At 45.1% G+C, this 15,642-nt stretch overlaps 1 protein-coding gene across 2 annotated transcripts in view; it reads left to right on the top strand.

Annotated features, from left to right (window-relative positions):
- The first annotated feature begins 5,705 nt into the window (after positions 1-5,705).
- The window catches only part of LOC146798618 (uncharacterized), a 111,099-nt gene continuing 101,162 nt past the window's right edge, over positions 5,706-15,642 (top strand). The window contains exon 1 of one of the 2 annotated variants that reach the window (XM_085625932.1): positions 5,706-5,758. In XM_085625932.1, the coding sequence (XP_085482058.1) occupies positions 5,738-5,758 (21 nt within the window). In that variant the 5' untranslated portion in view covers positions 5,706-5,737. Of the gene's footprint in view, positions 5,759-11,688; positions 11,751-15,642 lie in introns of those variants that run through there. The other variant, XM_085625931.1, reaches the window with a different exon arrangement.

Raw genomic sequence — 15,642 nt, 5'->3', positions numbered from 1 at the left:
CCATGGCGGTGACACACCGCAGGGGCCAGGCGGGCGCTACTGCGGTGGTGCATCTTTCAAATGCATCCAATGACCGGCTCCGCAGTGGCGGACCACGCCTACCGCGATTTTCAAAATTGCATTAGGCTACCGCGATTGCGCTTCCCATTGGCTGTAAGGGCATGGTACATGGCGGTGACACACTGCATGGGACAGGCGGTAGCTACCACGATTTGGGTGCCATACATTGACATGAGTGTCCGGGATTTGGGTGGTGGAGCATGCCAACCGCCATTTGGCAATACAGATGTATCTATCACTACCGCAATTGTGTCTTGGGCATTGGTGGTGACACATCGCTGGTGCCAGGCGGTGGCTACCGCAATTTGGTTGCCATACATTGACATGAGTGTCCGGGATTTGGGTGGCGGAGCATGCCAATCGCCATTTGGCAATACATATATATCTATCACTACGCGATTGTGTCTTTGGCAATGGCGGTAACACACGGCTGGTGCCAGGCGGTGGCTACCGCGATTTGGGTGCCATACATTGACACGAATGACCAGGATTTGGGTGGCGGAGCACTTTGACAGCACCTATGGACACATCATGCTGTGTCAATGGCCAATGGACAGTCATCAACAGTGCACAGTGGCCACATGGTTTCGATCTTTCTTGGCTGGCCGTCGACAAACGGTCTGGGCCTCCTCCAGTTCCGCCGAGATGCCGTCACTCGGTGTCGGAGTCCCTCAGGGCTCAGTGCTGAGCCCGACTCTCTTTAACATCTTTATGACCCCTCTGGCGGCACTGGCGGAATCTTTCGGGGCCCAGATCGTTTCCTATGCCGATGATACCCAGCTCCTCTTTACCTGCGGGAAAGGAGCAGATTTTGACGGAGAGAGTATCCGGGGTTGCCTTGGGGCTGTTTTTAATTGGTTCCAGCTTAACAGCCTCAAGTGCAACTTGGATAAATCGGAGGTACTCTTCTTCGGCTGCAGATCGGACACAGATTGGCAGGAATGGTGGCCTGCTAATATGTTTCCCCCTGCATGCTCTTCCCAGCTAGCCAAGAACCTGGGGATTAAGATCGATAATGGTCTGACGCTGAGATCCCAGATTCTTGGTCTTACTGGTACCTGTTTCGGCCTCCTCCGGATGCTCCGCAAGTTTCTTCCTATGCTCCCGGAGGATCACAGGAAGATAACGGTTCAGGCTATAATCGGCTCGAGAATGGATTACTCGAATATCCTTTATCTCGGCCTGCCGGAGTATCTGTTGCAACGACTGCAGGTGGTCCAGAATTCGGCAGCACGGGCCATCTTTGGTTTACCCGGCCGAGCTAGAACCTCGGGCCTCCTGCAGTCACTCCATTAGCTGCCCATCCGGAAGCGGATAGTCTTTAAGGCCTTGACCTTGGCCCATAAAGCTCTACATTATTCAGGAGCAAAATATCTCCAAAAAAGGCTAGCTTTTTACTATCCTGCAAGGTCCCTGAGGACGGAGTCTTTGTTTCTCGCCGTGGTCCCTCGCATAAAAAGGGCACGTATAGGAGGTCGATCTTTCAGACTGCTGGCTCCGCAGCTTTGGAATACTTTACCAGTGACACTGCGCAGTACCTCCAATCGGTTGGCGTTTAGGAAGGGCCTAAAAACCTGGCTTTTTACTCTTTAGATATCAGCCTTGATTGTTAGTTTAGGGACTTCTCATTTTTCTGCTTTTTCTTTTCCGTTATGTTGTGGTACAGGTTTGCAATAAAGCGCCGGGACACTCTTTGAGTAGCCATGCGCTATACAAGACAAATATAACATAACATAACATAACATGATTAATGGCACATCATTGTGCACATAATGCCAATGTGACATTTAACACACTGCTGACTGCACATGCCATGTTTGTGTATGTGATTTTGTACATTGGCATATACTCCCTCACATGTCACTTGTGATATTGATGGGCATGTACACAGAACAGTGTTGTAATGGACTCTCCAATGTGGACACATACATCGCTGTAATTTTCACTGCACTTTCACACATTGACATGTCTTAATGAAGAATGTTCAGATTTCACAGTCTTCTTATCTTGGATCATGCACACACTTGTTGTTTACTCTCAGTCTGTGGTAATTGTGTTGTTGATGTGTGCCATGTTCAACCTACGCCTGAAGGTGTGGCAGGTACAGCAGCTAGGCATGAAATAGTAGTGTTGCATTTTTCCACAAATGCTGGATGATATACTCTCGGGCGTGCCCATGCTAGATGTGGCCATATCCCTATGTGCATTCACATAGTCAGATGTTGTTTTGGAGGTACTTGCTGTGTGAAAGGGGACAAGTGTACGAGTAGTGTAGCTGAAGGTGTCCCTACATTGTTGGTGTTGTGTCAGTCAAAACGTAAGATGTTGTGCACATCTCATGGTGTATTGCATTGACATGTGTTCACTTTCATCTCAACTAGGAGGAGATCAAATCGGCATCGTCCCTTCACAGTGCTGGCAGACATGGAGAATGAGGAGATCATCCGAAAATTCCGTCTGGATAGAGCCACCCTACAGAACCTTTGTGCTGTGTTGGAGCTCAACCTGCAGCCTCTCAGAACATCCAACAGCCTTCACCCCAACATCTAAGGTGATGGCGGCCCTGCATTTTTTTGCCACTGGATCATTCCAGCACACGGTGTCCAGCGCAGGTGGGATGTCGCAACCTATGTTCAGCATGGTGCTGCGTGATGTCCTGTCCGCTATGATGATCTACAAGGACAGATATATCCATTTCCCCAGGGGGCCTGAATTGGCGGCTGTGAAGGGAGATTTTTATGCCCATGAACACATCCCCCATGTTGTTGGTGGCATTGACTGCACACTTGCTGGCCTGTTCCACCACAGGCACGTGAGCCCATGTATAGAAATAGGAAACATTTGCACTCCATAAATGTGCAAGTGGTGTGCCAGGCGGATATGATCATCTTGCACGTGTGAGTCAAATTTCCCGGCTCAGCCCATGACTCATACATCATGCGTAACAGCATTGTACCGCAGCTGATGGCTAATCTGCTTCCTGAGCATGCATAGATTGTGGGTGAGTATGCATAGTCAAATAGCATGCTGTGTGTGTGACATGCAGTCCTCTGCCACAGTGACATTACAAGGTTTCTCTGTGTTCCTCACACCTAGGTGACTCTGTATATCCCAACTGTCCTTGGTTGCTGAGCCCACTGCGGAATCCCAGGACACCAGCTGATGTCCGCTACAATGATGCCCATGGGAGGACACGTTGTGTGGTGGAGCGTACTTTTGGTCTCCTGAAGTCCCGGTTTTGCTGCCTGGACAAAACCGGACGTGCCCTGATGTACTCGCTCAAAAAGGTGTGTCAGATCGTTATCGCATGCTGCATACTCCACAACCTGGCCTTGCGCAAGGAGAGCCCCTGGTCCTGGGCGGTGATGAGCAGCCAAGGCCCCTGCCTGCAAACCAACCCATGTCCAGTGATGAGGATAGTGGAGAGGAGGAAGGTGTCGGCCTGCGACAACAGATCATCAACCGCTACTTCACTTGAAGGTGAGTGACAATGTACAACAGGGCCATTGTGTGCTGATGTTGTTGTTGAAATGTGAGCTTTGTGACTGCAACCTGTTATTGACTCAGTGCTGGCTGGCAATGTTTAGGGAACAGGGTAGTTATGCACAGCTACAGGATGTCTATGTCGGTACTGTTGCTCATTGTAATGTGTGCCGATTGGAGTACCTTGATGACAAGTGTTGTGTGATGGCTGTGATGCCACCGCCTGACTGGTGACTATTGTTCTGTTGTATTTTTCTAGGTCCCTTCAGCCTCTCCTTGCCTACAGACAATCCATGCTCCAGTGACATTGTAATCATGGTTGATAATGCACATACTGTGATAAACATGTAGCAGACACAACGACATTGGTGTGTAAGGAGTGTTTATTTACAATGGGTATATGTGACAGGGGAGTGAATATTTACAGAATTCTGAAGGGTGGAGCAATGAGTTGTCAGTGATGGTAGATGAGACAATTGATTCCTCACCACATTGATGTGGAGACCCAGTCCAACAGACGGATGCCATTAACATGGCTGTGTGGGGAAGGACAGTTGACAAAGTCAATGGCAGGGTGAAGAGGTGTGGCATCATGGCTGGCTCCTTGGATGGCGTTTGGCAGGTGCTTTGCCACGGGTTACTCCCAAGCATTTCTTCGGACGGCCCCTTGGATTTTTGGTAGGGGGGGCCACAGCTGCTGGGCTAGTGGGGTTTGAGGAGTCACCCCTCTCTGTGTCCGCAGGGGAGGATGGGGAACTGGCATCCTGCATGCCACCGGAGGGAGGTGGAGGTATTGTTTGGGCCGCAGGCCTGACCTTCAGTACCGCCACTAGCTGGGCCAAGATGTCCAGAATTTGGCCCATGCGGTTGTCTATGGACCTCAGCAGCTGTTGGAGCTCATGGGCATCTTGATGAACCTGGCCCGTTTGTCCCAGGACCTGTTCATAGGCCCCAAAGACTCTGGTGATGTTTTCCAGGGCTTCGGTCCCAGGGTCCTGTTGTCTTTGACTCCCACTTGTCCTCCTACCTGCCCTGCTGTCACAGACCTGTTGCCTCACCACTGTATGCACACACCTACTCTCCCTGCCCTTCGCAGTTGTTGGGGTGGGTTGGTCATCCTCTGGGACAATGCAAGTGTTGCAGCCAGCACTGGTGGTGGTGCTGGCGGTCGTGATGGTGGTGGTGGCCGCACAGGTCGTTCCAGCAGAGGTCAGCATTGTTGTTGTTGTTGTTGCTGAGGGGGCGGGAGTGACAGTGTGTTAACCTTCACTCACCTGAAAGGCAGGACGTTCAACTTGAGAGATGTGTAGATTGCTCTCGCCTTCCCCCAAGGACTTCCTCTGGACTCAACTGAATATTTTGCACAGTTTATCCAAGGTTAAATCCTTAAGGGAAGGGGGAATAGGGACAAAATAATAAAAGAAAAGACACTTTCAATCTCAGCTTGCCTCTACGTTTTCCTGACTGCCTTTCTTCCGAACACAGCTCTAATGTCAAACAAAGAAAAACAAAATGGGCATTAATACTTATTTTTACAGGTTTGTGGTAATTACATAAAATACCAACATTCTACTTTTGTACCTTTTTTTACTCAGGTTTTATCTTCACCTGCGCACAATGAATAACATAAATCTGCAACGAGATTAAATAACAGCAGTCTTAAAGTTCTGTTTCTTGGTTGTTCTGACAAAGATTTACTGAATGACGATTGACTCTTCTGGTTTATACTCACAAAAAGGCAATCAGCAGACTCCCAACTGGTTATAAATCAAGTAATGTCTTATTGTCTTTCTTTAGTGCCTTTAAATGAGGAGATCGCGCTGCCACTGAGAAGAATTCCGAACTAAATCAGATAAGCAAAGTCTTTCTTTTTGCAATTGTATACTCTTGCTTGTTGAATTTCAATTAGTCCTTTTAGCCAAGTATGCTTGTGAAATGCGCAGACAAGGATTTATAATACAAACTAAAATAAAATGTTCAAGAAACTTACTGTTCATTTATTGCAACCGGCCGGTTACTCACTGTTTTCTTAAAGTTTCTCTGTTTCCTTTCTTTTTTCCGATGTAGGATGCCTTTTGCTGCAACTCCGGAAACTCCAGAAGAAAGCTTGAATTGTTTCCGTGAGAACGGGGGAAGATATTGGAAGCCGGATCGGAACCTTCGCTGGGACTCGGGAGCCGATTCAAGATCGTGAATGGAGATTCTCTGCCTTCAGGTAAGTGATGGGATGTAACGAGCGTAAGCGCGTTTATAGGAATGTCTGGGGTTTTTATAGAGTTGCTGGAGGGTGTGGTTAACATGCGGAGGGATTAACAGTGCACGTGTCCATGCTAATGTGAACCACCTCACCTGCGGGGAACGTGAGTTGCAACTGCCAAAATGAAGCATGTTTTTTAAAACGTGCATTGTCAGGAAGCACGAGCAGAAATGAAAACGTGACCAAACAGCACATGCCCCCAGAATACAAATGTGTGTACCCACAGGAGTCTTGATGTACACGAGACTGCCTACAAAACAGTCAACAAGCATTGGCAAAGAACTGCAAAACATCCTGAAACACTTTAAAACATGATGTTTATGTAAACACGATATTTTAGCAAACCTTACAAGCTTCAAAGTTAAGATGCAGTTTCACAATCCTCGTGATATGATTCCTCCAAATGCGTCTGAGCATAATTGTTACAACAGACTGTAACAGTCGCTCCCCTCAAAGGCCGCCCCACGGGACGAGGCTTGAGGGGGAAACGCAAATGAAATTGTCTCAATAATCGTGGAGCATGAACATATGACGCTGGTTCCCATGAATTTTCCGTAGCATCAAAACCTTTCCATGCTATCAAATAATACAATTTACCTTGCATTCTCTTTGCATCCAAAATCTTTTGGACTTCATATTCCAGATGTCCATCAACATGAATGGGGGGGGGCGGAGGTTCTGATCTAGTTTGTGGATTATAGGGTTTCAATAGGGATACATGAAAAGCAGGGTGTACAGGATATTCTTGAGGTAAGTCTAATTTTACAGTTACTGGATTGATAATCTTGTTAACCATAAATGGTCCTATGTACCTGGGCAATAATTTTCTTGGTCCTGATAATTTCAAATTTTTTGTTGAAAGCCAAACCTTATCTCCTATCTGATATAGTGGTGGAGCTATCCTATGTTTATCTGCTTGTTGTTTCATTGATTCTTTGTACTTGTTTAAATGTTTTATTGCTTTTTCTTGAATATTTAGTAATGAGGAAAGTCGCTCTGTGACCCCTGGGGTTAAAGATGGAATCACAGAAATGGGTAATGCTTGTGGATGATACCCTTGTAAAAAATAAAATGGGGTACACTTTATTGCAGAATGCACATTATTATTATAAATAAATTCTGCAACAGGTAACACCTTATCCCAGTCTGTGGTAAATTCTGCCATCAAACAACGTAGGGTTTGTAATAATGTTTGATTTACTCTTTCAGTTTGGCCATCCGTTTCTGGATGAAAGGCCGTAGAAAGAGCTATATCCATTTTTAAGCTTTTCCCTAAGTTTGTCCAAAATTTCGAGGTAAATTGGCTCCCTCTGTCCGAAAGGATCTTGGTTGGCAAACCATGTAATCTTACTATTTCTTTAATGAAAACATCCGTTAACTGTGCAGCTGTAGGGAGTTTTACTAAGGGAATAAAATGTGCCATTTTTGACAGATAGACTACTACCACCAAAATAGTGGTATAAGTGTTGGCCTTAGGTAAATTAACTATGAAGTCCAAACTAATTGTATGCCAAGGACTGGGAGGAGTTGGCAATGGTTGTAATAACCCCATAGGTGCTTTGTGTACAGATTTATTTCTAGCACAGATTGGACATGAATTAACGTACTCTTTGATGTCTGTGATCATGGAAGACCACCAAAAATGTTTTTTGCAATTTTCCAAGGTTTTTTGCGATCCTGGATGTCCTGCCAAAATTGAATCATGATGCCAAGTCAAAATCTTTTCTTGTAGGCATTTAGTTGGCACATATAACAAAGAATTATGGTACAATAAACCATCTTGAATAGTATTGTGAGGATTTTTTAACCACTCCTGAGTTGTTATTTTCAAATGTTCCTCCCTTACTTGGTTCAAAAAATCTTGTTGCACTATTGGTGCCAGAATCTTTTGTGGAGGAATTATGGGGGGGCAAGTTCCTTCTTTATTCAAATCAGCTGTATACCCATATCTAGACAGGACATCTGACTGGATTTGCTGTACTCCTGGTCGATAAGTTATAACAAAATCAAAGGCGCTAAAAAAATTTAGCCAACGCATCTGTCTTGGTGTCAATGCTCTCACTGAACTAAAAAATTGTAAATTTTTGTGATCACTAAATATAGTGACAGGGAATTTTGTGCCCATCAAATGATGCCTCCATTCTGTGAATGCTAATTTGATTGCCAAAAGCTCCCTCTCAGCCACAGTATAATTTTGCTCAGCAGGCAATAATTTTTTAGAATAATAAGCTACGGGATGTAACTGACCATCCTGGATGTCTCTTTGAGAAAGCACAGCTCCAACCGCCACCTGCGAAGCATCCGCTTCTACAAAAAATGGAAGATCTGGGTCTGGGTGCTTTAATAATGGTGCAGAGGTGAATTTCTCCTTAAGTGCCTTGAACGCCTGAGCTGTGCATTCTGTCCATACAAACTTTTGTCCTTTATGTAACAGTCTGGTCAAAGGCACAACAGTTTCAGCAAAACAAGGAATAAAACGCCTATAAAAATTGGCGAACCCCAAAACCTTTTGTACTTCCTTAACAGTTGTGGGCTCTGGCCAATCTCTAATGGCATTTACCTTTTTTACATCCATCATTATTCCTGCTGGAGACAAATGATACCCAAGAAAATCAACTGTGTCTGTATTGAAAATACATTTTTCAAGCTTAGCAAAGAGGTGGTTTGTCAACAATTTCTGTAACACTGCTCTTACTTGCTGCACATGTTCTTCTCTTGTCTTTGAATAAATAAGTATATCATCAATATACACAATCACGCAGACTTCAAGAAATTCATGCAACACCTCATTGATAAAAAATTGAAATGCTGCAGGTGCATTACATAACCCAAAGGGCATCACTGTATATTCAAATAATCCAAATTTAGTTTTAAAAGCTGTTTTCCACTCATCATTTTCTTTTACTCTAACAAGATGATATGCACCTCTCAAATCTAGTTTTGTGTATATTGTAGAATGACGTAATTGATCTAAAAGAACAGGTATTAAAGGCAAAGGGTATTTATTCTTTATTGTGGCCTTATTTAATCCGCGATAGTCGATACAAGCGCGGAGACTTCCATCAGGTTTAGGAATGAAAAATAACGGCGATGATACTGGAGAGGTGGAGTGTCTTATAAACCCTGATGCCAGTAACTCATCAAGATATGTCCTTAGATATTTTGTTTCTTCTTCTGTGAGAGCATACACTCTTGTGTTAGGCAAAGTGGCTCCTGGTATTAAATCAATACGACAATCGTACGACCTGTGTGGCGGCAAAGAGCCAGCCTTTACTGGGTCGAATACATCTTTAAACTCTTGATACTCAACTGGTAGGCTAACAACCTGTATTTGTGTAGTTGCACAATGTAAAATCGTCATGGATTCAGTGAGTGCTTCTTGATAACAAGATTCTCGACAATAAGTCGAATCTAAGGTTACTGTTCGTAAGGTCCAATTAATTCTAGGGTTATGTTGAGTTAACCATGGTACTCCTAGAATTAGCCCAAACGTGGGTGTATCAATTAAATCAAAACCTATCTTTTCCGTATGTCCATTCTGACATACCATAGTCAAGGGTGTCGTTCTCTTGGTTATCATTCCGGAAGATAAAGCTGACCCATCTACTGCACAAACTGACTCAGGTTGAGTCTTCCACTCAGTAGGTATCTGTAACTCTTTTGCCATCTTAATATCCATGAAATTCCCAGTGGCTCCGCAATCTAATAAGACTGGAACGGAGTGTCGCACATGGGTACTAATGATTAAAACTACCTGTATTACAAAGTGTCGAGGTATTCTTGGCACCAGATTAGTAGAAATATTGGAGGTCAAAAAAGATTCTTTACTCGTGCAAGAGACCCCCCTCCTTGACGAGTTTCTTAGTTTTCCTGCTCTGTAGAGTTTGTGAGTACAGAATTAACCTTCTTTACCCCTTTTGGTTTTATAGGACATTCTTTCGCAAAATGTCCAGATTTTGCACAATATAAACAAAGATTTAATTTTCTCCTTCTATCCTTTTCTTCTATGGATAAAGGCCCCTTGATAGTCCCAATCTGCATAGGTTCCGACTCAGATACTTTAGTATCATTTTCTTTTTTGTCACTTTTTGACACAGAAAACCTTGGCTCAAATCGAGTTTTATCACCCTTTCTTTCTCCCAATCGATGGTCTAATTTTACCACCAAATCTACGAAGTCGGAATACTCTTCTGGAAGATCCACAATATGTGCCAAGGCATCTTTTAAGTCATCGCGCAGACCTCTGTAAAACAAGGATGTGCGCTTTTCTTCCGGCCACTGAGTTTCTGTCAAAAGTCTATTAAACAAGGTTACATAGGTTAATAAATCTTGTTTACCTTGCTTTAAATTTAGCAATTCATTGTCACTAGCTTGTAGATACGTGTGTTTTGCAAATAATTTAGTCATGGTTTCTTTAAACAGAGGCCAATTATGTAAAATGGGGTCATCTCGATCAATATAAGGTATGGACCAATTTGCTGCTGTTCCTCCCAAATACGAAAGCACAAAGGCTACTTTAGTGGCATCTGTAGGAAACGACTGTGGTTTACATGTAAAATGTAATTGGCATTGACTAAGAAACACAGTAAACTTACCAGAATCGCCAAAAAAGCGTTCCGGGGCTGCCAAAGGAACCACATTAGGAACAGCCACCGTTACTTGCACTGGTGTGGAATTAGCCTCAGGACTCATGACCATTTTAGAGGTTTTAGGCTTACTACCAAACACTGATGAATCTAAAGGTTGAGGCAAAACTGGATTTCCCCATAAAGAATCTCTTGGTTTGTAACGAAGGACTTCCTGTCTTAATACAGTATTCTCATGTTTTAGCGTATCAATTTCCAATTGCATCTTTTGTAACACCTCTGATATGGATTGATTTCTGGAAACATCATCGGCAAGCGCCTGCGCCATTGCTTGACCATCAATAACTTCCGTGTCCGAATCCATATCTCTCAAGGAGAACCTAATTGTTGTGAAGGCTTACGCTTCTGTTAACCTTCACTCACCTGAAAGGCAGGACGTTCAACTTGAGAGATGTGTAGATTGCTCTCGCCTTCCCCCAAGGACTTCCTCTGGACTCAACTGAATATTTTGCACAGTTTATCCAAGGTTAAATCCTTAAGGGAAGGGGGAATAGGGACAAAATAATAAAAGAAAAGACACTTTCAATCTCAGCTTGCCTCTACGTTTTCCTGACTGCCTTTCTTCCGAACACAGCTCTAATGTCAAACAAAGAAAAACAAAATGGGCATTAATACTTATTTTTACAGGTTTGTGGTAATTACATAAAATACCAACATTCTACTTTTGTACCTTTTTTTACTCAGGTTTTATCTTCACCTGCGCACAATGAATAACATAAATCTGCAACGAGATTAAATAACAGCAGTCTTAAAGTTCTGTTTCTTGGTTGTTCTGACAAAGATTTACTGAATGACGATTGACTCTTCTGGTTTATACTCACAAAAAGGCAATCAGCAGACTCCCAACTGGTTATAAATCAAGTAATGTCTTATTGTCTTTCTTTAGTGCCTTTAAATGAGGAGATCGCGCTGCCACTGAGAAGAATTCCGAACTAAATCAGATAAGCAAAGTCTTTCTTTTTGCAATTGTATACTCTTGCTTGTTGAATTTCAATTAGTCCTTTTAGCCAAGTATGCTTGTGAAATGCGCAGACAAGGATTTATAATACAAACTAAAATAAAATGTTCAAGAAACTTACTGTTCATTTATTGCAACCGGCCGGTTACTCACTGTTTTCTTAAAGTTTCTCTGTTTCCTTTCTTTTTTCCGATGTAGGATGCCTTTTGCTGCAACTCCGGAAACTCCAGAAGAAAGCTTGAATTGTTTCCGTGAGAATGGGGGAAGATATTGGAAGCCGGACCGGAACCTTCGCTGGGACTCGGGAGCCGATTCAAGATCGTGAATGGAGATTCTCTGCCTTCAGGTAAGTGATGGGATGTAACGAGCGTAAGCGCGTTTATAGGAATGTCTGGGGTTTTTATAGAGTTGCTGGAGGGTGGGGTTGACATGCGGAGGGATTAACAGTGCACGTGTCCATGCTAATGTGAACCACCTCACCTGCGGGGAACGTGAGTTGCAACTGCCAAAATGAAGCATGTTTTTTAAAACGTGCATTGTCAGGAAGCACGAGCAGAAATGAAAACGTGACCAAACAGCACATGCCCCCAGAATACAAATGTGTGTACCCACAGGAGTCTTGATGTACACGAGACTGCCTACAAAACAGTCAACAAGCATTGGCAAAGAACTGCAAAACATCCTGAAACACTTTAAAACATGATGTTTATGTAAACACGATATTTTAGCAAACCTTACAAGCTTCAAAGTTAAGATGCAGTTTCACAATCCTCGTGATATGATTCCTCCAAATGCGTCTGAGCATAATTGTTACAACAGACTGTAACACAGTGGTATCCTGGGACCTATAGCGCCCTGGCATACCAGATGGGCCGGCTTCGAGCTCCAAATCCTCAAAATCCAGGGAGTCCGCATCAGAGAGTCCATGTTCCGGGGGAGGAGACTGGCTCTGCAGGTTGATGTTGTCGTCCTCTGTAGTCAGTTCTTGGTCACCTGTGGGACAGAGGGGAGATGGTCATTGACGTGCACACCTCAAGCTTGCTGTTCAATGTCTCTTATTTACAGGTTATGCAACACACATTTAACTATTTCACACATTGTATGCCTGCACAGTGATGTACATCATGACATGATGTGGGGGTACATACATTATTTTTGCATGGTGTGACATGTCAATGGATACCAGGCCCCACGTGAAGATTTTAGGATTACGATGAAAGGTTGTCATCTGACAACTGGCGGCTATACAACTTGATGTGAGGCATCTTTGCTGATTACTCTGACTGGCAGCTGTTACATCTGCGCATGAACTTGCCATTGTCATCTCATGCATACCTTTGTCCTGTCCTGTGCTTTGATTTCTTTGTTCAACAGACCATGCTTGCTTACTTTTCCTATGGTCCTTCATGCTCAGCCCCCATGGAAGTTACAGAGAGTATTCGTTGCTGTGCATGTTTGTGCCCTGATTTGCTTCTACCTGCGATTTGGTGAGTCACACTTCTGTTTCTGTGACAGTTACATACACTTAGCTGTCTGCACACTGTAAATTGGGATTGTATCTGTGTCAGTTTTTGTGTGATGTGGGGCCTTGTGTTGTCATATGTCTCCATGCTTTTCTTGATGAATGCTGGGGTGCATGCACTGTCTGCTTACCTGTCCTGTTGTCACATTGTGGTGGACTTTCTGCCTCATGCTTCTGGGTGGGGGGGAGTGCTCCATCCTGCTCAGGAGTGGAACGGCGGGCCTGGTGGGAATTGTAGTGTAGGCCTCCCATCCCCAAACAACCCCACCTGGGAAGATGGCTACCTACCTGTTAGTTTATTTGTAGTGATCTAATGGCTGCCACATGCTTGTGGGTGGGGGGTGCTCCATCCTGCTCAGGGGTGGTACAGGGGGCCTGGTGGGAGTTGTAGTGCAGGCCTCCCACCCCCAAACAGCCCTCCCTGGGAAGATGGCTACCTACCTGTTAGTTTGTCTGTAGTGATCTAATAGCTTAGCAAACGAAGAGATGTATGAGGGGGTCCTAGGGATCAATTTAAAGACCTGCACAGTATAAATCCCCAAATCAAATACAGTACTCAAAAGGTATACTATCGGTCTAGAATGCAGGGATCAGAACAAATACTAGTGGAGCAAGAAAAAGAGAGAGGATCCGAGGTAGCTAAGGCAGGTATGTGGAAACCTCCACTGAGGTTAAAGTTCCCATCACCCACCGGAGGTGGTTCATCATCATTTGGGAACTAGGGACATCCCCTAGAGTACCAACCACTATGATGATTGTGATGGTACCCTGGTTGTCCCAGGCAACCGTGCCAAATTGTTACCAACGGTAGGGTGATGATTGCAGTGCGAAAAATAGTGATAAAGCAAAAGTGAGGTTAAAAATGACTACCAAGACACTGTGTACTTTATTCTGGCGCTATCTTGGTGCCAAATTAAAAACAGTATTGACAGCCTAAACAAATAACTGTCAGATCTTAGGTCTTGACCTATTTTTCGCACTGCAATCATCACCCTACCGTTGGTAACAATCCCTGCATTCTAGACCGATAGTATACCTTTTGAGTACTGTGAACTAATAGCTGCCACATGTTTCGGGGGGGGGGGGGGGGAGTGCTCCATCCTGCTCAGGGGTTGGACAGGGGGCCTGGTGGGAGTTGTAGTGCAGGCCTCCCACTGCCAAACAGCCCTCCCTGGGAAGATGGCTACCTACCTGTTAGGTGAGGGGGGACCATACAATGGCTGCCACATGCTTCGGGGGAAGTGCTCCATCCTGCTCAGGGGTGGGACAGGGGTGCATGGTGGGAGTTGTTGTGCAGGCCTTCCACCACCAAACATCCCTCCCATGGAAGATGGCTAACTACCTGTTAGGTGAGGGGTAACCATACAATGGCTGCCACATGCTTCTGGGTGAGGGGGAGTGCTCCATCCTGCTCAGGGGTGGGACAGGGGTGCATGGTGGGAGTTGTTGTGCAGGCCTCCTACTGCCAAACAGCCCTCCCTGGGAAGATGGCTACCTACCTGTTAGGTGAGGGGTAACCATACAATGGCTGCCACATGCTTCTGGGTAGGGGGAGTGCTCCGTCCTGCTCAGGGGTAGGACAGGGGTGCCTGGTGGGAGTTGGGGTACCTGGTGGGAGTTGTAGTGCAGGCATCCCATCCCCAAATAGCCCTCCCAGGGAAGATGGCTACCTACCTGTTAGTTTGTTTGTAGTGATCTAATAGCTGCCACATGCTTCTGGGTGGAGGTAAGTGCTCCATCCTGCTCAGGAGTGGGACAGGGGTGCATGGTGGGAGTTGTAGTGCTGGTTGCCTGGACACATACAACCCTGTAAATGTTGGCTACCTTTGGGGTGATTCAGATGGAGTGAATGTTACATTTGTGAGACCTGTGTTGGCTATTGTGGTGCAGATGTATGTACTTGGGCCTCAGAGATGTAGCTTTGCAGTTGTGCAAGACAGTACATAGCAGTGTAATGGTATACATTTGTTGGTACTTACCAGCCTGCACTCCCCCGGCTATTCCTGTGAGACTCTATGGATGCAGTATGGCAAGCACCTTCTCCTCCCATGCAGTGAATGTTCTTGGTGGAATGGGAGGGCCACCGCCAGTCCTCTGAGCCAGCTCACGGTTCTTGTTCCTCTTCTTTTTCACAACACTCTTCAGGTCATGCCACCGCTTCATGATTTCCTGTTTGTTGCGCGGGGTGGTCCCTACTGCATTGGCCCTGTCAACTATCCTTGTCCATATTTATGTTCTGGTGGCTAATGGTGTCTGTTGGACCAGGTTACCAAACAATTGTGGCTCTACTCTTATTATCTCATCTACCATGACTGACAACTCACTCTCTGTGAATTTGGGCATTTTCTGTGGTGCCATGGTGTGTGATGTGCAAATGGGTTATGGGTGCAGGTGTGGAGTTGGTGGTGGTGGCAGTGGTGATGTGTGTGGTGTGTGTTGTGATGATATGCCTCTCCTTTGTTCTCAGGGGTTGGACCCTCAGTTGTGGAGTGTTGCAAAGGATTGTGGTCAGGGAAGGGGCTGGTTTTATACTCAGCTATGTGGGTGTGTCCATATGGGGTATTGCTGTCAGGTGTGTTGTGTGGGTTGTCCTGGGATTTGTATTTTTGTAGTTGCCATGTGGTTGTGTCATTGGGGTGTGTTATGTGTTTTTAGGTGCATGGCTAGTTTGCTGTGTGCACTTTGTGGCCTTGTTGTGAGTTTTTTCTGTCGACTG

The sequence above is a fragment of the Triturus cristatus genome, chromosome 9 (assembly GCF_964204655.1).
Source record: "Triturus cristatus chromosome 9, aTriCri1.1, whole genome shotgun sequence".
Taxonomy (NCBI): Eukaryota; Metazoa; Chordata; class Amphibia; order Caudata; family Salamandridae; genus Triturus; species Triturus cristatus.
Note: the sequence above shows the minus strand (reverse complement) of the source record. Positions and strands in the feature narration are given on the sequence as shown.